At 29.3% G+C, this 25,875-nt stretch overlaps 6 protein-coding genes across 7 annotated transcripts; 4 read left to right on the forward strand and 2 right to left on the reverse strand.

Annotated features, from left to right (window-relative positions):
- Window positions 1-224: 224 nt before the first annotated feature.
- OCT59_024544 (uncharacterized protein) lies at window positions 225-494 on the forward strand (the record flags this gene model as incomplete). Its single annotated transcript, XM_066135500.1, has 1 exon — window positions 225-494. One exon carries the CDS (start codon window positions 225-227, stop codon window positions 492-494), a length of 270 nt encoding a protein of 89 aa, XP_065991512.1.
- Window positions 495-8,040: 7,546 nt separating this feature from the next.
- OCT59_024545 (uncharacterized protein) lies at window positions 8,041-10,099 on the forward strand. Its single transcript, XM_025322679.2, has 7 exons — window positions 8,041-8,348; window positions 8,410-8,541; window positions 8,767-9,100; window positions 9,175-9,212; window positions 9,284-9,400; window positions 9,463-9,583; window positions 9,658-10,099. Exons 1-7 carry the CDS (start codon window positions 8,112-8,114, stop codon window positions 9,783-9,785), a joined length of 1,107 nt encoding a protein of 368 aa, XP_025165717.1. The 5' UTR covers window positions 8,041-8,111; the 3' UTR covers window positions 9,786-10,099.
- A 4,708-nt stretch (window positions 10,100-14,807) lies between these two features.
- On the reverse strand, window positions 14,808-18,382 carry OCT59_024546 (uncharacterized protein; the record flags this gene model as incomplete). The annotated part of the gene is made up of 13 exons (XM_025323342.2): window positions 18,249-18,382; window positions 18,075-18,177; window positions 17,915-17,994; window positions 17,746-17,838; window positions 17,595-17,676; window positions 17,380-17,525; window positions 17,018-17,298; window positions 16,536-16,943; window positions 16,357-16,449; window positions 15,775-16,274; window positions 15,367-15,692; window positions 15,208-15,300; window positions 14,808-15,128 (listed from the first exon to the last, which is right to left on the reverse strand). Exons 1-13 carry the CDS (start codon window positions 18,360-18,362, stop codon window positions 14,808-14,810), a joined length of 2,640 nt encoding a protein of 879 aa, XP_025165718.2. The 5' UTR covers window positions 18,363-18,382.
- Window positions 18,383-18,495: 113 nt separating this feature from the next.
- Window positions 18,496-20,171, forward strand: OCT59_024547 (60S ribosomal protein uL4). Its single transcript, XM_025322680.2, has 5 exons — window positions 18,496-18,534; window positions 18,622-18,888; window positions 18,985-19,550; window positions 19,636-19,908; window positions 19,996-20,171. The coding sequence occupies exons 1-5, from the start codon at window positions 18,532-18,534 to the stop codon at window positions 20,021-20,023; spliced, it is 1,137 nt and encodes a 378-aa protein (XP_025165720.1). The 5' UTR covers window positions 18,496-18,531; the 3' UTR covers window positions 20,024-20,171.
- Window positions 20,172-20,229: 58 nt separating this feature from the next.
- On the forward strand, window positions 20,230-23,904 carry OCT59_024548 (uncharacterized protein; the record flags this gene model as incomplete). 2 transcript variants are annotated; one of them, XM_066135502.1, is made up of 13 exons in its annotated part: window positions 20,230-20,559; window positions 20,625-20,759; window positions 20,842-20,968; window positions 21,060-21,124; window positions 21,202-21,270; window positions 21,344-21,472; window positions 21,540-21,701; window positions 21,771-22,382; window positions 22,452-22,820; window positions 22,887-23,137; window positions 23,227-23,371; window positions 23,433-23,563; window positions 23,643-23,904. In XM_066135502.1, the coding sequence occupies exons 1-13, from the start codon at window positions 20,275-20,277 to the stop codon at window positions 23,902-23,904; spliced, it is 2,742 nt and encodes a 913-aa protein (XP_065991513.1). In that variant the 5' UTR covers window positions 20,230-20,274. The 2 variants fall into 2 exon arrangements, with proteins under 2 accessions (XP_065991513.1, XP_065991514.1); XM_066135503.1 differs by having other exon boundaries at window positions 20,230-20,521.
- Window positions 23,905-23,911: 7 nt separating this feature from the next.
- Window positions 23,912-25,646, reverse strand: OCT59_024549 (uncharacterized protein; the record flags this gene model as incomplete). The annotated part of the gene is made up of 6 exons (XM_066135504.1): window positions 23,912-24,162; window positions 24,261-24,472; window positions 24,566-24,632; window positions 24,701-24,847; window positions 24,937-25,086; window positions 25,155-25,646. The coding sequence occupies 6 exons, from the start codon at window positions 25,644-25,646 to the stop codon at window positions 23,956-23,958; spliced, it is 1,275 nt and encodes a 424-aa protein (XP_065991515.1). The 3' UTR covers window positions 23,912-23,955.
- Between the last annotated feature and the right edge of the window lie 229 nt (window positions 25,647-25,875).

Consider the following 25,875-nt stretch of genomic DNA (forward strand, 5'->3'; position numbering starts at 1 on the left):
ATACAAAACGCTGGATTTGGTCAGATGGTATATCCTCCTTACCATTCGGACACTGGCGTATTCAAGTATATAAGAAACTTCTTGAGCGTGGTATAAGTCATGAGGCAGCAGAAAAAATAGCTATAGGGACCAGATTACCAGAGAAATATTAGAATGATATAGAATAGTTTAGTGATATTTAGGCATATATTAATAATAAATTATATTTTTTCTCAGTAGTTAAAATGGAAGACGATCCAATCTATAATATACATAGTAAAGAATATATCGATGACCTAGTGCATGTTACAATTCGGAGAGGTCTCTTTAAAGATGTAGAGGATGCAAAAAAAAGTATAAAGGCATTAGCTAAAATGGTCATAAGTTCTAAGACTAGTATTGATGCATTTATGAAATGCCCTGTACCAAACATTCCAAATGCCTTTTATGACTTAGTAGAGGCATTTTATTATTCAATACTAAGAGAAAGACAATCATTAGCACATGACATCTAACAGATTTCTGGGAGGTGTCATATGATAAGATATTCTATGGAATTCTTCAGAATTCTTTGGAATTCCAAATTTTTTTTTCGTAATAAGAACTAATGTCTTTCAACCAGGTATACACTGAGCTACTAGTTATATTACCAGCTTCTGTAATACATGAGGCATGGATTCGTCTCACAACAAGGAAGCGTGAAGTCACTATCTGCCTGATGCCAGTGGAGTAAATTCCATGGTAGAGTTATTTTTGAAACATGAAGTAGAAAGATACCAGAAAAAATTAGCACGTCAGAGACTAACTGTTAAACAGACATATATGCCAAGAAACAGAATGATACAAGACATGATTAGTGAAGAGGTTTCCATACTTCAGAAGCACTTGCTTGAATATAATAAGGTTACTTTTGGCCGATTCATGCAGAACCTTACTAAAGAACATGAGAAATTGATCAAGACAAATCATCAGATACGACATGAAATTGATACCATGAAGAAGCAAGTACGAGAAATAGAAAAAAAACTTGCTTCCATGTCGTAGTTCCCATTATTCATCAAGAAATAGACGAATGGGTACTGTTGCTTTACTCAAATTTTGTGTGGACTACGCATGGGATTTTTTTACTGTGCATAGACTTTGCATGGACTTTGCATGGGAAATTTTAACTGCACATGGGCTTTGCATGGGCTTTGCATGGGACTTTTTTACTGCACATGGATTTTTTCGTAAAAAATGTTGTCTAAGATTAGAAGGATATGGGAATTCCTTCCCACAATGCTGATAGGTACGATCAGCTAGTTTTTTTTTTATAGGTGGCTGGCTATCTACTGCAAAAACATTACGTTGTGCCTTATGTACAGAGAGAGGAATTGAGACAACCTGTCCATTTACATTTGCTTTGAACTCACCCTTTACTACAGGTTCCCAACCTGCACGATACTGCCACTATGTACCAAGTATTAGCAATGATTTGTCCTTACCATTTCGATCCTTCTCGGTAGGTATAACAGGAGAATTCGTCTGATATAGTGACTGTATTTGTACCTTCACCGATAGTTATGGGAATTTCATTGATAGTGCCAAGAGTTTTGGTTGATCCAGCTACACCATTAAGTGCATGTATATTCTTTCGATCTATTTTGAGACCTAGATGCTTAGCTACATTCTCAGAGATTACTGAAGAGTCAGGACCCTGTATCGATCATAGCATAGGGTATGCATACATTTTTGATTTTACAGGAAATGGTCACTACATCATTGGGATCATCTAACTGGAGAAAGTTGATTTAACTGGGTAACTGGCCAGTATAGGTTTTCTGCTGATAGGCACGTATTGATGGTTCAGTGTTTTGTCTTCTTTCTGTTCTACTTCAGATGGTACATCTGCAGGAGGAGTTGGTAATAGTGGAGTTGCTGTATTTACAGCATGAGCTAGAAGGAGATAAAATGTCTTGCATATTTGCTGAAAGAACATCCCAGAGTTTCTTTCTTTCACTAACTGGATAGTCACTAACAAAATGGTTTAAAAGCGGGTCTTTCAGATTCTCATATGCTTGATTGGTCTAAGCATTAATCTGTAAGAGGATTTCTTTAGGACATTGTGCTGCTAGTGAAGCAATTATTATGACTTCAGTGCTGCATGAAAGACTTCATCAGTTTTCTTGAGAATAGGTTCTCTTTTAGATTTGGAAGTACGGGATTTTTTTCCCTTTGGTTTTTACTGAAACTCCACGTCGACGAGTTTTTTTTTTACACTAAAGCAATTCTGAGGTTCATCCTCCTCCTCTTCTTCTTCAGTTAACTCTTCCTCAGTTTCTTCATCAGTTTCCTCATCACTTTCAGATTCTTCATAGTCAACTATGTGAGTATTGTTAACTTTCTTAGTACGTCTACTCCGTGAACACTTGTTTTTGGAATGACCTGTTCTACCACAGTTTGAGCAATGACGTTTAGAAGAAGATTTGGTTGTCTTTGTCACCTTTTTAACCTGGCCAGTTCCAAAGTGATCTTTTCTTAGATGTTGTGTTTGTCCACCTAACTTTCTGGTAAGATCACTCTCAATGAAAGTATGTATTGCTACAGGATTTGTTATGTCACCAGTATGGCCAAGACGTACTGCTATATCTGCAAGCTTTTCTAATGCAGTTCTATTCTGTGGTTGTTCTACTATAGTGGTTGGATTTTTTTCGCCCTCCACTTTCATACCATTTATTACGTAACTCATTAAAGAAAGCATCAAGATCAGCAGGAGCAGCAATTCTAACTCTCATTTCTAAAACATCAGGCAAATGATTATATAGATAAGGTAAAATTTCAGCATATACTTGTCCTTATGCTAATGATCGAATCCTTTTTGCATATGTATCTGGTGTATCTATAGGAGAAAATGATTCATTCATGAGTGCTATTATAGCACCTTGATTTGTTCCAACCATCACATCTCTATATTTTCCTTGCAGCCAGTTTAGAAACTCTGGTTCTGTATTAATAGCAGCATTGGCATTATATGGATTATTTGCTGGAACAGGAATAAATCTACCAGACATTTTATTTTTCATAACACTACACCTCATAGCAGCATTAAAACCAGCAAAAGCTAGTGGACGAGCCATCTCATTGACAGCTCTAAGCTTTTGATAATAAGAGTCTGGCAGCTCTTGTCCATCATAAAATGGTAACTGTGCAAGACCTGGTGATATAGTATGCATGACATTTTGTATTGTAGCCATGTTTGGAGGATTGTTTTGTAACGCTAATATTTGTTGTTGTAAATTTAAAATATTTTGGGCCTGTGCTTGTACTTGGGTCTGTGAAATCCTATATTGTCTTTGCCAGTTTTGTGCCTGACGTATACAACCTGCATGCCTTCTTCTCCAACGTTCTGTATCAGCATTATAACGTAACATCAGCCTGTGTGCATTCCTTCTATGCTCAGCTATCTGATTCTGTTGGTTTACCAGCTGATTCTCGGGCTTGGTTTGCCGGTTGTCGCATCTTTACGTCTATTCAGAAAACGTATACCTAGATTGGCTATTTGTATTCCTGCAATACGTGCTTGATTCTGTTGTGCAACAGTTTTCCAGTGTCTACGAGCATTTGTCTCATATGTAAAATCATCACGTACTCTTATTAAGTCTTTGATTAAGAGCATTTGTACGATCTAAAGATTCTCCAAGTAATGTCTGCAATCCTTCTATTTGATTTAGTTGGTCTACACCAATTTCTTGCATTAGAGCAGCTTGACGAATAATTTCATCAAGACTTTGAGTGGTAGCATTAAAGACATCATCTATGTCTTGTGGAATTAGAATCCTATTCCGATCAAAAAATAGTCAAATTTCAGACACACAATCTGCAACTGCCCGTCGGCGGTCTAGTATTCTTAGAATAGGATTGAATAATTCATTATCTTCATCCATTTCTATCTTTCCTTTACATAAAAATAATTCTTGAATGCATTTTTTGAGTTTATCTACTGTGTCTTCAAGCTGAATAATATGTTCATCCTGGGCAACAAGTGCTTCTTCCTTTAACTCTAAGTGATCTCGATACTTTCCAAGTTCAACTAAAGTGGACTGACACTCTGCTTTTAACTGATCGATCTCATCCTCACGTGAAACAAGATTTTTTTCAAGATAGAAGATATATCGTTCACATGCCTCTATCTCCTTTGTGAGTTTACGGATTTTCTCCTTATTGGAAATATTATTTGTTTCCTCTAATATCAGCTCTTTACGTAAAGCAAAGTTGCTATTTAGCAGATCAAGATATGCCGATTCAATACCCATCAATTCCTATTATTAAAATAGATTCTGATGAAGCACGAAATGTAGAGGTGACTTCGACTTTATGCAGAATATTTTATCAACCATCTGGATATCAGAGGACTGCCAAAAAATTGTATGAGACATCACAAAATGCTGGATATGATTTCACCTTAGATGAAGTGCAGGATTGGCTTGGAAAGACAGGCAGTACATCAAGTCCACAAACCTCGTCCCCGATTTATCCTTTGTGTAAGTTTTAGTTCTATACAAGTCTGTTAATGAAGTTCATCGAAGCTGACATTTTGTATATGCCATATGACGAGGTTGGACATGTGACTTATCTTTTCTGTCTCAATATAGTTGATATAGCATCGAGGTATAAAGAAAGTGTCCCTATAGGTTCAACCAGTGTTAAAGATCGACAGGGAATCCTAACTTCTCATACTATTGCTCGAGGCTTTTGAAAAGGTATATGATGATACGAACATGTCCGCTCAACTTGCTTGAAAATTATTGATTACAGATAGGGGTTCGAGTTTAAAGGTGAGTGTGAAAAGTAGATGACTTCCCATGGTGTAAAGATTCAGAAGGCCAAGTCTAAGCGTACTGTTGGCATTGTGGAGCGATATAACCGTACCTGGGTTGAAAAACTATTTCCCTCTCAAGATGCATCTGATTTACTAACTTTAGGTAAAACGAGATCTCAGTACGGGTAAAAAACTTACCTATTGCTGTAGAAAGTATAAATAACTCAGTGACCCAACAACTTGGTATATCTCCTGCTGTAGCTATAAAAAAATCACGAGTGTCTTTCAGATCTTCTTATCCTCGTGATGGACCTGTTGGGTATGAAGAGGAGAAACTACCACCTGATATAAGTGTAAGGTACTTACTTGAACCAAATGATCTGAAAGGTGGAAGACGTCGAGCAGGAGATATGAATTGGTCATGCAAGATTTATCATAATACGTATGCCTTTAACTTAGAAAAATCAACCAGTTTTGTACTGGCTTATTGATGATGATGGTAAAGAATCAGAGAGATCCTTTGTGAGGGAAGAACTTTTGGTTATACCAGATGATACAGAACTTCCACCACAATGGGTACTTATGAATTAAGATAGTCTTCTACCTCATCATCTGCTTGTATGCGGAAGTTAGTCTTTCGTCAATTCATAGTATAACCTGTATAGCTTATTAATAGCAGACAAAAGTTTTGGCTCTCTGCTATACCAGGTCTTATAATTTTCCAAGATTTGCTGATACTTTGTCTCATTAGGTAGAATAGATTGTGCTGTTTCGAAACAAAATTTTCTGGTTCTTCTCAGGCGCAATTTGATTATCCTTTGTTGTAAGCATAACATGAATTTACCATCCTTTGGTTTCTTGTAAAGGATGCCTGCTTTAATTACAGCAATTAGAGCTGATTCAATTTCACGGAATGTTGGCTTAGCTGGTATAGCTTGGGTAGACATCATTTTTTATATCATGTAAAGTTTTTTTTAATTTAACTTATTTATACTTAATAAAAATGATTGGAGAATATACTTGTGAATATTTACATAACGCAGAAAGCGCGTGGTCGTCGCCTGTGTGAGCCAGAAGGTTGTCGCATTTATTGGAAGACAAAATCACGCTTTCCTTGTGCTGTATGTGGTAAACCTACAGGTTCATCTATAGTCGACGTCAATCTCATATTGGGAGTTATTATCGAAATCGGTATGAAAATGGAGAACTTCGACAAAGAATCAGAGCAATTTATGATTAGGGTTAAATTTTGGTTAGACTTCATTGTCCCAGAATTTTTCGTATTGCAGGACAAGCTTTACAATATGTCTAGTTGTTTTCCTGCTGTATATTTTTTGGTTAGACCTCGGACGGATTTTTGGTTAGACTTTTGGTTAGACCTGTTGTCCCAGATTTTTTCGTATTTCAGGGAAAGCTTTACAATATATCTAGTTACCTTCCTGCTATACATTTTTTGGTTAGCAGGGTTGGATTTTGGATTTGAGACTTAGCTGTCCCAGATTTTTTCGTATAGGAGAAAAAGCTTTAAAACGTATATAGTTGCTTATGCTATACATTTTTGGTTAGACTGGGCAGATTTTTGGTTAGAGGCAAAACACTGTCCCAGATTTTTTCGCATAGCAGGGTGCTTTACAATATGTCTAGTTGCCTTCCTGCTATACATTTTTGGTTGAGCATTTAATGGCTTAAATCATCGAATTTAATCCTTTTAGAAAGATCATAAAAATAGTATAGCCGCCACAATGATTGCAATGATCACGCATTGGTATTACAGACACTTCGTGTCCTTCATACCTTTGGCACTTATAAAGGCAATCTGATATAGCATAAAATTATGATATCCTGGAATGGATTCATGCGTAATAATGCCTAGGTAATATACGATGTTAATCTTATCTACAACAAGCTTTGGAGAGTTCTTTTAAAGTATCAGTAATATATATCGGGATGGAATCAAGTTAGGTGGCCTCAGGGATAAAAAAACAGGTATAGTGTTATCATATCAGAAAACAAGGCTAGGTGGTCTGGGGGTACACTAAATTATGGTTAGACCTATGTGATAGCCGCTGTCCCAAAACCCCCAAGATTGTCCTACTGTATATTATATAGTATTTTGTATAATAAAAATGTAATAAAATTAATATTCTAATTAAAGGTAGACAAATCAGCCTATATGTTCTTTTTTAGGTATAATTTATCTATATATAGTAAGATCTTTAAAAATAAATTTTACCTTAGATTTCCAGTAACCTATCTTATAAGTAAACGGGATTCTGCTATATGTAGCAATATATAAACAAGAATCTTTCCATTCTTTTTTATATTAATAGCCTGCTGGAAAGCCAAATAGTTCATATTTATATTATTAAAAAACATTTTTTATATATAAAATTATAAAAATAAAATTATTTTTTTCACAAAAAAATTGTTATAATGATCATCAAAAAAAATTCCATTTACTAATTGATTTATTTACTATTAATATTTAGTAATTATCAAATATTCAAATTATTTAGATATTCAATCTATTTATTAATCTAAATTTATTCAAATAATAAATTTCAATTTTATAAAATTTTATTTTTTAAATTTAAAAATTTTTAATTATCACAATTTATTGACAAATATAGATTTTTTTTTTATATATTTTTATATTTTTTTACAAACTTTTCCTATTATCTTTTACATTAATATTTTTTATTATTTGAATTATTTGAATATATTTATTACATTTTTTTGAGATTTTAGAGGAAGTAAATCAAGATGGAATCCCAAATTACGACTTTTTTCTTTTTAAATACCAGCCATCAAACTTTGTTTTACAAAATGCATAACTTTTAATTTATAATTATATTAATTGGTTAATTTACTGCATTTTTTAGTAAAAATTTTAAATGTTAAAAAGTATTAAGTCCAAAATATAATGTGAATATTTATATAATATATACATATAAATTTTTTACTAAGATACAATGTATATAACTTTTGCTATATTTTTATAGCTCTTGTTCTAATTTATTAAAATATATAAGCATTTAAATTAATATTTCTTCAAGTTATATAGCCATTTAAAAATGGGATTTAAAACTTAAAGTAATTAGGGTGATTGAACCATGAGTGGTTGAGTTATCCACTGTAAGTGCATGCAAATTGTTTATATTGTTTGAATACCAAAAAATGACCCTGAGCGTATTATGGAAACAGGGGGTAGTAAGTGCAAGTAGTATCACACTATGGAAAATCCCGGGTCATGATTAATGCACGTAATGGATCAAAGATTCATATTTTAAACCTCTGGAACAGTATTCCGGAAAAATAAATATCTAATATTATAATGACTGATAAAACACCAGTTGGACCACAAATAGGCAATAGTGCTGATCATTTTTTTCAGTCTGATAGTGATCTGGTAACCCAAGAGCGTCGAACCGCAAAAAGAGAAAATAAAGCTGGTGATCCAATAGAGTGTACTTCTAAAGTCTTATGCTTGGTACTGTCCGAAAAAGCTGAAGAATCAGAGTATGCTTATATTGGAGAATCAGGTTTCATTGCGAAAAGGATAAACTTATTGGTATGATAAGAAACATATTATATAAAACTGCTGACAACAATGCTAATCCACTTTTTATTAGACTGGAAAAACTACTAAAGTTTTTAAGGGACATACTGGACCCGTTACTTGTCTTGGTTTATGGTATAAAGATAATGATGAATATCTTATAACAGGATCATGGGATAAGACTCTCATCAAATGGAATACAAAGGTGAATAAATTGATTTTTATAAGAACATTATTTAGAATTCCAATCTGTTATCTCGGATAGTTACATTTTGGTAATTACATTTTAGTAATTACATTTTAATATTTATATTTATATAAATAATTTAAGAAAACATTTTTTTGAGATATCCTATAATAAATACCAAAATTTAAATGAAGAATCAGATGACGGATTGATTAACTAATTTAGTTTTATGATCAATTATAGACTAAAGAGTCCATTCATACTTTTGTTGCGCATACTGATTTTGTAAAATCATTAGCAATTTCTCATTTTGCATCAATTCTTTATTCGGGTTCCTCAGATAATTTTATTTATTCATGGAATCTTGTAACCGGCGAACAATTACAAAAATTCAAAGGACATTCTCGTGGTATAGAAGATCTTGCTCTCGATGAAACAGAAACTTTTTTATTTTCTGCTTCATCAGATGGGTATATTAGAAAATGGAATGCAAATACAGGTGAATGTTCACATGTATTTAAAGGACATTTAACAAGTGTATATGCGTTGAAAATATTTAATGAAGAAATGTGGACGGGTAAGTATTCAGGCTTTTTATGTTACAATAGAATTTTTATTTAAGCTAATATTATAATTATAATGGTACCTTAGCATCTGCTGATAAAACAGTAAAAAGATGGGATTTAGAAGTAATATGCTTTATAAATATCGTTTCCTATTTTATCATCTAATAAATGTTAAAGGGTAATTTATTATTTAGACTGGTGAACCAGATACAACTTTAGCACATCCAGATTTCGTTAAATGTCTTGTGGTTATCGGGCCATATGTTATCACTGGATCACGTGACGAGAATATTAGAATTTTTGAGATCGGGGTTTGTATGAAAGTTTCCTACATTTTAATATATATACATATATTAATCAATTCTTTTATTAGAATGGAGATATGATCAATAAATTTGAAGGTCATTTTGATGAAGTTGCCTGCATGGCTGTCAGAGGAATTACATTATATACAGGTTCTTTGGATTGTACTATAAGAAAATGGTCCATTGCAGGTATTATCCTTTGGTAACTGAAGATATATTTTTTAATCATATATTAAAATCTATTTTAATATTTAATTTTTAAGAAGAAGATATTCGTACTAAAACAGAAAATAAAAAGTCCTTACAAAAATCAATTCCAATTAAAAAAGAAGTCAACTCTTCATTGTTAACTGAAGAGGAAGAACGTGAATTGGCTGAATTAATGGAATGAAAAGTTAATTCGTGATCCCGTCTCGGAATCAGTAAAAGATACTAATATTAGCTAAAAATGTTTAAAATAAAAAAAAATCAATAAATGCTAATATAATTTCTGCAACTATTGTATTTCTAAACAAATTTATTTTTAAGGGTTAAGGGCTGGAACCTGGAATTGTTAAAAGAAAAAAAATTTTTAATTATTAGTACTATAGCAAAAATATTGTCATCTCTAAATTTTCTTAATTTTGAGCCATCATTTACATTACTTTCTAACTATAAATTATTAAATAAATTCAGCTAAATTCTAATCTTAAATTTAGTTTATAAATTTATTGGATTTTTTAAAATAAATTTACTCACTACCTATAAAGATAAATTATAGCTCTTTGGAATTCTCTTATCATGATGCATTAAATGGTAGTAAATCTAACATTGATATATGATTGGTTAACAATATGTAATTATTGAATAATTTATATATTAATGATAGGGATATGAATTTACTACTATTTGATGCATTATGATAAGAAGATTTCAAAGAGATATGATTCATTTTTATAGGATTGTTAAATGGTAAATAAGTGCATTTTAAAATCTGATAAATTATATAATTAAATTTGTGATTAGAATTTAGCTAAATTTATTTTAAAAAGTAATGTAAATAATAAAGTTCCAAATGAATAGCATAGCAGAAATCTTTACTTTATCACAATTTTGTTGATTATTTATCAATTATTCATTCAATTTTATTACTTTGCTATAATTATTTCAATTAAAAATCCTATATAATAATAATTTTATAAACAGTTTATTAATATTCATTTAAATTTACTGCATATTAAATTTTATTAAAAAAAAATCTTTAAACAATTCATAAAGTTTTGCCAAATTTTATCTATATGTTGTAACCAAAAATATGGGATAAATTACGCAGAAATTGATGTTAGTTAAAAATATTTATTTATTTAATATAGGAATTAATATTGTTATATTTTAGATAGTTTTATAGTTTAGTTTGTTAACATATGATTAGCATGTGACTTAACACATAATTTATAATAATGCAAATATTATAGAACATTATAAAATATTGTAGAATATTGTAGAATAATTTATAATATCACAAAAGTTTAGTATTACAATAGTTTAGTGAAACATTAAAATATATAAAAAGGCTGGATTTTAACTTTTATCAGAATTTTTAGCTTTTAACTCATTATTAATAAAAATATTATTAATTATTAAAAGTTATTTTGAATATGCTCATGATATGCCTAAAATTTAATTAATATTAAATGATAAATCCAGAGAAACGAAGTATGGAAAATTATTCCAGTTTAATTAATTGATGTAAAGTTTATTTAATAATGTAAGGAAAACTGATTATCGAAATTTGAAAGTTAAATTTAAAGTTATAAAAGAAATAAAGAAATGTTAAAATCTAAATTAAGCATAATATTAAACTAAGTGTCTACTGATATATGGCAAGTATCAGTGACAATGTGTATTTTAATAATATTTATAAACATTTGCTTAATGATAATTTTTTAATTATTTAAAATTCTATATGATTATTTTAGCCATTAATTCTTGAATATTTAAATAATATATTTTGAAAATTTGAAGTTTTACCTGTAAATCTGTGATTTTTCTGAAACTTTAAAGTCAAATTAGAAGATAATTAGCAAATATTAGCAAATATTTACTAATTATTGAAAATTTCAGTTTAAGGTTAACTTTGATAATTAACAATATAATTTTTTTACCATAAAATTTTTTTAATATATTTTTCATAAATTATACTATAAAAAACATTTAGTATAATTTGTTCAAGTATTTTTATGGCTTTAAATTTCAAAATTAATATAATCTATACTATATAATAATTGTTTTTATGTATAACCATAACATTTAGACTACCCTGTATAAATAAATTTTAATTGTGTAATATTGTTTCTATTGGCATTTTATCATATGATATTACACTAACTTCCAAAAAAAAATATTTTGCTTTTCATAAAAATAGGGATTTTAGTTTTACAAATATTTCAAAAAAAAAAATTTTTTACATACACTAATCATATAATTCTGACCAGAATTAATTTTTTTCTCCTTTTTATTGTGAAGTAATAGAAAACTAATCTGTACAAATATTTTTATATTGTGTTGCCTGCATTACCTGTTACATACAGATCATGTTTAAGGTTGCTGGAGAAACTAGAGGGTTTTGACAAATTGGTAAAATACCAAAATGGCAAAACTTTACCAAAACTATATAAAAGTCTTATTAAAAATTGGCAAAACTCTAGAGAAAAGCGAAACCTGATAAAACTTATTATAAATGCTGAAACTACCAAAACTTTGCCGAAACTATAATAAAACTATAGTAAAATTTTGGAGAAACTAATCATAGAATTTTGGAGAGGTTTAGGCAGGCAATTTTAGTCATACTTTTTTATATGTATGTATATTGTTGCAAAATAACGGGTTAATGGCTAGTATAATATATTATATAATCAATAAATAATTAGTAAAATAATATACTTAAATAGGTCAGATTAGATCAGATTAGATCAGATTACCGTATATCGTAGACCATAATATTCAAGGTTGCTTGGCTAAACTCATTTTAACTTTTGACAAAAGTCTAAACTTTAATTAGTAATAGTTTAAACTATGACAAAAGGTTTTGACAATGGCTAAATATTTAAACTATATATAAACTTTCTAATTAATAAAATTTAAAATAAATAATTATTAATAATACATTATTGTATATATTTAAATAAATTTTTTATAAAATAATTATTATATATTAATTAACAATTATTAATAAATACAGTCGAACCTCCATATAGTAACATTTCATATAGTCACATCATATAAAATTTCTCCATATACTCATACTTTTAGAAAAAATCAATTTATATAATTATTATATAAAAAACCTTTATATAATTACATCATAGTAAAAGCCTCTAACCAATTAGATAACTATATAGAGGTCTGACTATACTAGTAATAATATATAAAAAGTAAAATTATAAAACTAGTTATTAATTAAACTTATTATATATTTTAATATATATAATGATTTAAATAATTAATATAATATATATTAAATTTTATAATTGCAATTTAATATATATTCTAGTATAATAGTTTAAATAATTTAATATAATATATATTTAAATCATATAATTTATTATAATAAATGGTAAACTTTATTAATTACTATGTAAAAATATATTTAAACCTTTCACAGTTTTACCAGTTTCATCAGTTTCGCAGTTTTGCAAATTTTTAATTTTTTAATAAAATGTTTCAATTAGTTTCAATTTTAACAATTGTTTAAATTACTTAGTTTTGCCTAACAATCTTAACAATAATCCTCCTATACATAGTACAGTCAACTCTTTATAAATGCATTCTCTATAAATGCACATCCTCTATAAATGCACCTTTTATCTAGTCCCAACTTGGGCTTTAATGCTAAATGCACAGTTTTTATATATATGTATTCTGTAAATACCGTATTGACTGTATAATTTAGATTTTTGATTATATTATTATTATATTATTATTATAAATTAATACAATAATATATAGGCTGATTATTGGTAATTAAGTGTAATATAAAATTACTATTTTTAGTAAATTGTAATTAATAGTACTGAGCCATCGAGCCATTGTAAAAAATTGGTACCAATCAGCCATCAATCAGATATTTTAATCAATTATCAATAGGTTATCAATTAGCCTTAAAAAATAATGTCAGTGGGTTGCCAACCTGTTATTAATCGTTAATCAATTGGCTATCAATCATATTGTCAAATTGGATACTAATAAGCTATCAATCATCTATCCAACTTGTGACAGATTTTGGCAGAAATTGACTCAATCAGCCATCCAGTTGAATCAATCGATTATCAGTCAAACATTCAATTGATGACTTATTGGTAGCCAATTTGACATCATTTGACCTGTGTTAAGTTGTGGTTTAAAAAAGATTTGAAAAATTATATAATATAATTATATTGAAAAATCTGGCTGAAATTATTATCATAGCTTAATTTCAGCCTAATTTACAATGGCAAAATTCTTTGATTTTATATAAAATAAAACAATTTTAAAAATAATAGATCTTTTGATCAAATTATCCAATTGGAAAAAACTTTCTATTATTATAATTACAAAGTAATATTCTATTAAATAAGTAAGTTTAAAATTTTTTTATTTAATATAAAAAGTTTTTTCTATTCATTTCAAGCTTCCCTTTAAAATTACCTGACTTTAAACTATATGCACTATATTATAATTACAATCATTTATATAATTACTTTAGTTAAGTATTGAGATCATATTAAAATTATATTTGAAAACTTGTAAAAATGTAGAAATTGTAAAAATTAATTTTAGCATTTCTACAAATACTTGTATATAATTTTAATATAATTTTGAGTTTTTGACATTCTTACAGTATTTTATACAATTTCTACAATTTCATATACTTCAAAATATTAAAATTAATTTCAGTAGGCAACTTTAGTTCTGTAACTGATATAACTATATTCCATTCAATAATATATATGTATTTAATACAGTCAACTTTCTCTAAATGCACTCTCTTTAAGTATACATATTATATATTTATTTCCTAAATACACCACCCTCTTATAGAAAACATAAAATTTCTCTCTCTAAATGCACATCCTCTTTAAATGCACACTTTCATTATATTTTCAAGAGGGTGGAGAAAGTTGATTATTCAATAAATTTCTTTTTTGATTACTCACCAATGTCTTGAAATTTGCCAATAACTTATTTGATAATTTAGGTATAAACTTACCAGTTTACAATCCTGCCTCACTGCTCATAAAATATTATTTGATGGATATATAATTATGTGAAGTTATACAGTTATGTGATTGTATATTCCACAACACGTTAGGTAATGCCGCCAAAAAGTCACATTAAAGTAATATTATTGCTCAAAAGGTCTCTCGGAAACCATTTATTTTAAACATATATGTCGTTAATATCCTCCTCCCATGCCACTACCATTTGATCCTTCATGATTAGCATAATACAAATTATAATCCAATCTAACTACTAAACATAGAAATTGAACTGTTTCAGTAGCTGAATAAAAATTTAAAGCTTCAATTAATAATTTTATATGATAAAAAAAATTATCTTCAAATTTATGTAATGTCCTATCTATAGAGTCCATTTGTGAAGGAGTAGACGTGGATTCCACTTGTGATAATTGTGATTCAAGTGCAATAAGGGACCTCGTGAATTTATCATAATAAAGACAGAATAATACTATTGTATGTACCATTTTTGCATAAATCTAAAATTAAATAAATGAAGTATTTAGAACAATTAATTTAATTCTAATATAATGAAATCTTTTATTGTACATAACTTACTCTCAATAATTTAGCATTAGTTAACATGCATTCTTTAAGACAAGTATCCAGAAAATCGGAATGATATTGCAACACTTGATCAACTGTTGAAACCTGCATAGAAAGAAGAATTTATATATCTATTCTCTTAAAAGTAATAATTATAAAGGGATTGATTACCTTAACTAAATTTGCTTCCAAATTTCTCCATTGAGGCTCTAAAACTTCACTTGTTACGTAATACGAAAACTGTTGCACGAAAACTAACATCCTCTGCCTGAGAGCAAAAGCACGGCTTTTCCATGCTTCTAGAGCTGGATGTCCTGAACCACGACGCCAATGGAATGATTTAGTATGCTCAGTCCACGTATTACATAGTAATTGTTCGATATATTTAAGATAAAGTAAATGTCGAAACAATAGTTGATATTTGGTAAGTGCTTTACGAGAAATAACTAAGGATAACGGAAAGGTAACGATATAATCCAAAGTAAGTGCTTCAATTCCTATAATAAACAAACTATCATTAAATGGGACTAACACAAGTTAGAAAACAAGATATTGTCCAAATGGTCATAGAAAGCTAACCTGTCAATGGTTGTTTGTTACTTCCACCCATGATACTCCCAGATATACTTCCAGCCAAACTGCTAACAATACTTCCAGTGACGCTACCTGCCACACTAGAAGCATAGCCTGGTTTTTCCGTACCACTTCCTACGCCATCTTCTGAACCTTCATTTTCGCTTTCAACATCTCCCATCTTTACATTTTCCTTTCTGAAAGCAAAGCTTTCAGCCAAACGATTTGCCCGACTAAATGCAGGAGTCGGTTCCATCATTCCGGCAACATTGATAATGCGTAGCAATTGGTCTACTAGACCAACGGTACTCATTTCAACTTTCACATCTTCCTTAAATGGATCAGTGTAAGCAACTGAAGAAGGATTACGAAGGACTAAATCAAGTAGAGACTGAAGCTTTGTAAGAGAAACATCTTTGGAGGGTTTTTTCAATTCAGCTGAGGCAAGGTCAAGGAAGTGCGTAAAAAAGTCAGATTGGTCTAGGAAGAAATAACGTTTGATCGATCTATACATAGGAATCACATTTCTTGCCTGTTAGTTAAATTTTTAAAAATTTTTAAAGCAACAATAAATTAAATTTTGTATACCGTAGACGAGCGATAAGTTGCTGATCTTTCAATAATAGATCTAATAGAGTTCTATTTGCGCATTTATAAGCAATCTCAATATTATCTACGAACCTAATGATAGATCGTTTATAAAAGGTTACCAATATATTTAATATCATTATAATTAATAATTAATAAGTATTTTGAAGACCACTAACCTTCCACCATCCATAGCTACCAAAATATCACTGTTCACATTTACATCAGTTCTATCTACACCATCCTTTCCCACAACTTCTTCGGTTGATTGTTGTTGTGGTTCTTGAATTGCAATTCCACATTCGCGAATCACATTAAGATATTTACCAGCTAATAATATCTTATTCTTGAATGGAATCAAAAATGGAGGTAAAGTTTTATCGCGAATTGTGTAACGGGCCTCCCAGTACGCATCGTTGAAATCTTCTTTTAAATTTTCCTTTTTAACATTTTTACGTTCCTGTATCATGAACTCTTCATATGGATCTCGAATTTCGCCATGGTGTATCCAGGAGTGTAACATTGATACATAAGGCTGCGAGGCTTTTGATAGTAAATGCACATAAAGCTTTTTCGTTGCTAAATCGCTATTCGGAGACGACATTTTATTATTAATAAATGGTAGAGTAAATAATATTTTATGTGATATCTGTCTATTTACCCGCTCATTGTAGTCATTCTATCAACCAATATAGTTAGTATGCCACCACCTTTGATCTGTTGCGGTATTTCATCTTTTTTATTATTAAAACCCTCAACTATTAATATATCGTCTTCATCTTCACTTGCATCCTGTGCCGCATCTAGAATATCCATTACCAGTGAATGAAGATTCGACATTGTATGTAAAGTCGGATGCACATAGAACCAAAACTTTTGAAGAGTAAAAGAAGGTGACGTTCTGAACTGATGCTCTAATTGAGTAATTAGAATGAGATATTCCTGAGGATAAATAAGAAAAAGTCGATTTTATTTTTAAACTATCGAGTTCTGCCGAATATAAGATCAGATATATATTAATACCTTTAATAACCCGCGCATGGCTGCACATAAAGCATGGCTGACAAATCCATATTCAAACTTAGAATGCTTTTCAATAAAAGCATCGATTGAAGTAAAATACGTTGCAAGGGGTAAAATGCGTTCGGTCAAGTCCTTAAAAGAAGGATCTGAGAACAATGATAAAACAAATATATAATTATTAAATGTTAACTATACTAATGAGGAAAAATTAATACCTAGTGATTCATCTACATAATAGTTGAATCTTTCTGTCTGTTCTTCAGATTTGCCCATTAAGATACATTTGCCTTCTATCCCCTTTAGTAGTATTGAAGGTGTCAATATTACTATAGTGAAATAAATATCCTTAAGTAATTTATTTCATACCATCATCACGAATAATAAATCCTCGATAATTGCATATTCTTGTAATTGCAGTGGTAATAAACCTATTTTCAAATCTTTTTCATTGATGTCCCGCTGCTCTTATAATAATTAAAATATACGATTAATTTAGTGTTTATGATCCCCCTTTTTATAAAAATGCACTACGTACCGTCGGTGAATAACGAACTCTAGAATTTAATGGCGCGCTAATGAACTCACGTTCATCATAAAATGACTTTGAGGTATAACCTTATTGAGAATAATGGTTAATTCTAAAGTTAGTTAACTACAAAATGTATATACCAGTGTCCTCATTCTAAAAAAGTTACCTTCAGGGGTTAATTTATATTGAGAAACGCGTGATTTATTTGTTGACGATTCGAAACTTTTCCCATTGGTGCTTTGACGAATGTTCGCTAGCTGTGCAGTAAGCTTTATTTTACGAAATAACGCGTTGAATACAAGATATTTATCATTGGCTAGTCAGGTAAATATCAAAGTACCTTGTTAACTTGTTGCTCGGTAAGTAACCCCTTAGCGGATGCTGTTATAACATTTTTACTGGTCTGCTCAGCTGAAGGAGTTGCAGAAAATGATCTAGGCCTTGGTTTACTCATTTATATTAACGTCGGGTGCCAAAAATAAATTTTGACGAAAACTTTTATTTATTATTTGTTATAATGTCCATCTTTTGATGGATATCATGTGATTTTCCAGATCTGTGGTACAAATCTCAAAAAATTTTTTTTTACAGTTCTTCCTTTTCTCCTCTCGTCATTAATAACGATGGTGAGTTTTTTATCAATCCATTGTTTTTATAAATAATTTCATTGAATCTTCTTATACTTCATAATCAATTTTGATTTTAAATTTCAGTCTGCAGCTATAAGACCCCAGATCAATATTTACTCTGAGTCAGGAGATAGTACTATTGGAAAGCATGTACTTCCAGCTGTTTTTAAAGCTCCAATTCGTCCTGATATTGTGAGGGTTGTTCATACAAACATCTCAAAGAGTAATCGTCAGCCTTATGCGGTTTCTTCAAAAGCTGGACATCAAACTTCAGCTGAATCTTGGGGTACTGGTCGTGCAGTTGCCCGTATTCCTCGTGTGTCTGGGGGCGGTACTCACCGTGCTGGACAGGTTGATATAAATTATTAAGATACTGGTCATAATTAGTGTAAAAATTTATTTATTTTTATTAATTAATTATTTATTTGTTTTCTTGGTATTAATTAGGGTGCTTTTGGTAATATGTGTCGAGGTGGTCGTATGTTTGCACCTACCAAAATTTGGCGTAAATGGCATGTTAAAACTAATTTGAATCAAAAAAGATTTGCCACAGCATCAGCTTTAGCAGCATCATCAATTCCATCGCTCGTATTAGCAAGAGGACATCGTATTGAAGAAATTCAGGAAGTACCGCTTGTAATTGGTAGTGGCATTGAGTCTTTAACTAAAACTAAAGCAGCAGTGGCACTTCTTAAAACTGTTCATGCTTATAGAGATGTAGTAAAGGTTTCAAATTCTCGTAAATTAAGAGCTGGTAAAGGCAAATTGCGTAATCGTAGACATCGTCAACGTAGAGGTCCACTTATTGTTTATAATGAAGATAATGGCGTCGTTAAAGCTTTTCGTAATATTCCTGGTGTTGAATTAGTTAATGTTAGAAGATTAAATTTATTACAGTTAGCTCCTGGTGGCCACGTTGGTAGATTTATTATTTGGTCTCAGGGTGCTTTTGCTTTATTGGATAGTTTGTTTGGAACTTATAGGAAATCCGCTGCTCTTAAAAGAGATTATCAGTATGTGTATTTTTTTTATTTTTATTTTTAGAAAAAAATACAATTTAAACTATTATTTTATATTCATTCTCTGAATTTATCACAGTCTTCCATCACACATTATTACCAATTCAGATGTTACCAGTATTATCAATTCTAAAGAAATTCAATCGGTTCTTCGACCTGCCGGCGAAAAACATGAAAAACGCCCATTTACTCAAAAGAAGAATCCCTTGCGTAATAATGGTGTTAAGATTCGTCTTAACCCTTATGCTAAAATATTACAAAGAGCTGAAATTATTGCAGCTGAAAAACGTAAGGCTGGTAAAATTATAAAGAAGAAGCGTCAATTTAAAGAATCTACTAGGACTTCCGTTAGGTAGGCATATAGTAAAATTTAACATTTTTTTTTTGTTTATAAATTTTATAAATTAACGATTAATTTTTTTTTTAAAAAAAAAATTAGAACTCTTAAAATTTTGACTGATAAATAATATATAGTGATATTTTATTCTGTAGTTATATTTTAGTCAGTTTTTTTTACTAAAAGCATTAAAAGCAAGATTGATTTATAAATTGATTTCAACTTTTTATTAAAAAAAAACCTAACTTAAATTCAAAAATATTGATTATAATACCGTATAAATTAAATTGGCACGTGACTTATAAAGATGAGATTTTCCTAGTAAATTTTTTTTTTGATAAATTTCTTATTGTTTCGAAAAAAAAACAAACTTTAGAAAATATGAGAGTAACCAAACCGAAAAGTGGTAGAAGTTCGGCCTTAAAACGTTTAAATGCTACTTTAAAGGATGTTGGGCTAGTAGGACCAAAATCACGCTCAGCTAGCAAAAAAAGAACACACCCAAGAGATGGGAATGCTAATATTTCTAAGTTGAATAGTTTAGCGCCAAACCAAATCAATCCTTTTGAATTGAAAGTTAATAAAGTTAAACATGACGTATTAGGAAAGAAAATTAAAGGTGTTCAAGGTAAACCTGGATTAAAAAGGCAAATTGGAATTGAAAAGGCTTGTATATAAATTTTTTTTTTGTTTTTAAGCGAATTGTTCTAAATAAATTTTAATAATAACAGAGAATGAAAACGTTACTTGTTGAAATGGAGAACAAAAATAAAGTTGGAGGAATAGTCGATCACCGGTTTGGTGAAAATAATTCAAATATTTCACCTGAAGAAAAATTTTTAGAAAGATTTACTAAAGAACGACAAGTATTTTTACAATTTATTTAAAGTAAATTCTTAATTCAATAATTCAATTAATCAATTAATTTATAAAACATCTCAATAATAGAAGCGATCGAAATCATTATTTAATCTTGAAGAGGATGATGATGATTTGACTCATTATGGTCAATCTTTGGCTGAAATAGACGATTTTGATGAACCAGATTTGGTTTTAAGCGAAGATGATGAAAAGGGTATTATTTTAATCGAGACTATTTTGTAATTACATTTTTGTATATAAAATTTAAATTATCCTGTAATTAATTTTTAATTTTATATGATTAGGCGTTATTGATATGGAGACTGTATCTAGAAGCCACTTTGGTGGGTTCGAAATTACGAATGACAATGTAATTTACTACAATATATTTAATAATTATAGAATATTATAGTCTTTATTAACACATTATAAATTTTGTAAATTTAGGATGTTGGACGCAAGAAATACAAAAATGAAGTTATGAAAGAAATTATTGCTAAGAGTAAAATGCACAAAGTATTTTTTATTTATTTGAATTCTATCAAATTATTATATTCATCATATAAACTAAACTTATTTATTATTTAAGTACAAGTGTCAATTGGAGAAAGATGAAGATGAAAAAGTTCGACAAGAATTAGATATTGAATTAGATTCAATCCGTAATTTACTTATTATACCTCATGGTGAACCTTTTCAAGAATCTGGTTTTCTGAAGGTATTCTATGAAATGCAGCTTCATATTAATTGTTATATATTCTCTAAACAGTAATTCTTTTTTTCAGCAATCTGGTTCAATAGAAGTTGACAGGTCTGATGAAAAATATGAAGAATATGATAAAATTGTTCGTGAATTAGCTTTTGAAAAACGAGCAAGACCTACAAATAGAACCAAATCCGAAGAAGAAATTGCATTAGAAGAGAAAGAAAAATTAGAAAGATTAGAGGTATAAAAATTATCACAAATATTTATTTTAAATTAGTGTAATAAAGAATAATTTTTTTTTGGTTCATAGAATGCAAGAAAAAGACGCATGGAAGGCTTGAGTTCAGGATCAGAAGATGATGATAATAAAAGTAAACATAAAAAACAAAGACGTTTTCCAATAGCTGATGATTTAGGTGAAGATTATTTGACGGATAAGAATGATAATGATGATTTTGGATTAGGGAAAGGAATTACTTTAAGAAATTTTGGTACTATTGGAAGAACACAATATGGAGAATCAGACGAAATAGATATAGATGATGAAAAAAAAAGCCAAGATGAAGAGGAGGGCGAGGACGAAGAGAATGATGAGAGTGATGAAGACAATGAAGGGGAAGACAACTATATTGATAACGAATGTCATCTCTTAGAAGACATTAATGATTTTTCATTTAAAAAAGTTAAGATACTCCAGACTAAGAATCGTGTAGATTCTCAGGCTACTAAAAAGGAAAAGAACAAAGAAGAAAATAATAAAAGTGAATCTGTATTAGCATACATTTTCCCTTGTCCTTCAACTATGGAAAATTTTTTGGAAATTTTAGAGGATGTTGAGGATAAAGATGTGCCAGTAGTTGTACATCGTATTCGAATCCTTCATCATATAAAACTTTCTCCCGATAACCAAGAAAAATTAGAGGTATGATATATACGATGCTCAGTTTAATACGATTTAAATAATTATAATTATAATACTTTTCCAATTTAGAATTTTTTTAATATCTTGATGGACTACATTTATATTCGGATACAAGAAATTCCATGTCAAATGCATTTGATAAATCGATTATCATTACAAATATACGATTTAGTACAACAAATACCAGAATATACTATTAAATATTTTAAAGAAAAAATCGATTATCAAAAAAATAGTTTAGTGAGAAATAATAAGTTTCCAGGAATTACCGATCTTTTTTTATTTAAGCTATTCGGGAAAGTATTTTCTACGTCAGATTTTCATCATAACATTATTACTCCAACTTTATTATTAATTGGACAATATTTGTCTCAATGTCAAGTTATTAATGGAAAAGATTTAATATCTGGATTGTTTTTGTGTAATTTATTATATGAGGTGAGTAATATGAAGAAATTAACTTTTTGTTTGCAAGTTGTTGTTAAGAAGAATATTCCTTTTTAGTATCAAGCCTTATCACAACGTATCATTCCTGAAGCGATTAATTTTTTATTTACGACACTCGTATATCTTGCACCGAAAAATACATTCAATAATACACCATCAATCCCTGGAACATTTCCATTTCCTAATAGTATTAATTCCATACCTTCTATACTTCAAATAAAAGATGGAAAGAATATCGAAATTAAATTATTAAAATTTTCCGAAATATTAAATAAAAACGTTGATAATTTAGATACTGATGATTTTAGGTAAAATAAGCTTTATTATTATGTATTCGAATTAAGTATAAAATATATGAAAATTCAAAAGTTATATTTTTTTTTTCCTTTTCCTGTAGAGTATCGGTATTATTAGCTACTTTACATATCATAGAATTATATGCAAAATTATATAATTCTACTTCTGCTTTCATAGAATTATTTAATCCTGTATCGGAATTATTGTCTAGTTACCCATTAAATAAATTTGAGGAGTTAGTTAAGGTATTATTATGGTGGTTCATTTTTTTTTGAATATAGCATTAACACTTTTTTTTTTATGTAGAACAAGATAGAGACTATTCAGGAAACATTACGACGATTTCAAAAGTTTTCTAAACAAAATCGGAAACCACTTGAACTACAATTGCATAAACCAATTCCGATCCCCACATATATTCCTAAATTCCAAGAAAAGTACATAATTATTTCTATATATTATACGTTCAGTTTTTCACATTTAACTGATAATTTTTTCCTATTTGTCTTTTTATAGCTTCTCTATTGACAAATATTATGATACGAATAAAGATCGCGCAAAGATAAATAAACTTAAATCACAATATAAGAGAGAACATAAAGGAGCAATAAGAGAGTTACGTAAAGATAGTCAATTTATTGCTAAACAGCATATTATTGAGATCAAAGAAAAAGATGTTGTTTATAAAAAGAAAATTAATAGAATCAGGGGCACACTTGAAAATGAACAAAGTGAAAAAAAAGCTTACGAAAAAGCTAAAAAATACGGTAAATTATAAATCAATTAGGAATATCAAAATATTAATACTAGACTTGGTGATAAACCTTTATTATACGAAATTCCAATGTTGACAATCTTTACAATTTTCCTCATTAATACAACTAGCAACATCATCTTTACCGTTAGTTATATCATTCCAATTATCAATAACTTCAATAAAAGGTACTATACCATGACTTCTTATATCAGATTTCCAACCCAACTTTGATTTTGTATTATACACACATGACAAACCTGTATGACATTTGGTTTCCATCTTTTAGTTAAACATTAGATGTAAAAAAAAGAATTTTTTAATTAGTAAATGCTGTCTGTTAACGAAAAGTGTAATAAAAAACTAATATTATTACTTACAGCAAACCCCCAATGATAACAAATACTTGACCTGCCATTACATACACCCATAAATATAGGATCAGCTGTATGACCAAAATGATAAATGGGTAATTTATGAGAATCATGTGTAATTAATCCTAGTCTTTTTGCATATAATAATTCACCCGGTGTTTGATATGTAAATGCTGGTAAACTATTATTTAATGCTAATAATGATGCTAAAGATCCACCTATGTTATAGATAAGAGAAATAACGATGTCATGAAAAAGAAAACAAAAACTCTTTCTACTAAAGATTAAAGGGATTAATTGTTAAATATTACCTAGAGAATGGCCTGTTAACCAAATATCAGAATCTGGAAAATCTTTTTTAACCTTTTCGTATATTATCTATATTTTCCAAAAATCAATTATAATTACATATTTTTTAATACAGTATATAATAAATAAAAGCATACCTTGGCGCTAATAAAATAAGAACCCTCAACATTAGATTCCTTATGTAAACAGGTATTATCACAATTCCAACCACTTTTATAACATCCACATACACCTTTCCAAGTTATATCAATTTTTGCACAACAACAAGAAAACATTAAATTATCCTGCGAGATTTTTTTTATATATATGTTAATATTTTAAATGCCGATTACAAATTACAAATACCGAACATTAGAAAAAGAAAAAATCATACATTAAATTTATCGTTTTTCGATATTGGTCCACCACCGTATGGTAAATAAGATAAACTTGTTCCTTTAATAGCAACAATAATAGTTTTATTTTCACTATCAGAAAAAACATATCCTCGAACACCATCTTTTTCCCAACCGAATGGTATTGTCTGTAATCGAAATTAAATTATTAAATTTAATTTTTAAAAATATATATTAAAGTCATATGTACACTTACATCCCAATCTTCTAAATCAATCCAATGATCTTTTAATGGTTCCAATTCAATATAAGCATCATAAGACATTTTAGCCATTGATAATACAGTTGTTTTGTCTTTAGCATTAGGTACTTCTTTAACTTGAAGATTCTTTACATTCATTTCACCAGTTCCTTCTGAACCGTCAACATTTATGCTATTGATTACGTGTTCATTAAAATTTATAGCGGTGGGGTGCAATGGGTCCTTTTCTATATCATTAATATTAAGTTGTCTAAAAAGATGTCTGTTGGAAGGAGTTGTACCGTGATGTAATATATGTTTTAATTTAAATACTTTAGTGTTCGTTTGCGTGTGTTGACATTGTGTTGATGGAGGAGGAGAAAAGTCGAGAATACCCTGTCGTTGATAATAATTACTATTCGACACAAAAGGAATTTGCTGAGTGAATGAAATAAGGATATAATGTGAAATTATGAAATAATATATAAATAATATTTTTTCACGCATTGCTATCAGAAAATTTTCATTACAATCAATTTTGTAGCCTGTTCATTTCTGGATTGACCGAAAAATGTATAACCAATCAGATCATAGTTACAATTGATTATTATAAAATCGATCACCAAGTTGAACGGTCAGTTGATCATTCTACAGTTAAAATTTATTGGTCATAATTTTTAGTGTAACCGACCAAATATCAATTATGAACTATGGTATGATATGATCCGATCGAGCT

Source organism: Rhizophagus irregularis, chromosome 4, assembly GCF_026210795.1.
Source record: "Rhizophagus irregularis chromosome 4, complete sequence".
Lineage (NCBI taxonomy): Eukaryota > Fungi > Glomeromycota > Glomeromycetes > Glomerales > Glomeraceae > Rhizophagus > Rhizophagus irregularis.

Bases quoted from the DNA above. Each gene is read 5' to 3' on its own strand.
- OCT59_024547 (XM_025322680.2), top strand. The intron at 18,889-18,984 runs GTTGATATAAAT...GGTATTAATTAG, and splicing joins GTACTCACCGTGCTGGACAG to GGTGCTTTTGGTAATATGTG. The intron at 19,551-19,635 runs GTATGTGTATTT...AATTTATCACAG, and splicing joins GCTCTTAAAAGAGATTATCA to TCTTCCATCACACATTATTA.
- OCT59_024545 (XM_025322679.2), top strand. From the start codon at position 8,112: ATGACTGATAAAACACCAGTTGGACCACAAATAGGCAATAGTGCTGAT. The intron at 8,349-8,409 runs GTATGATAAGAA...ACTTTTTATTAG, and splicing joins CGAAAAGGATAAACTTATTG to ACTGGAAAAACTACTAAAGT. The intron at 9,584-9,657 runs GTATTATCCTTT...TTAATTTTTAAG, and splicing joins AAGAAAATGGTCCATTGCAG to AAGAAGATATTCGTACTAAA.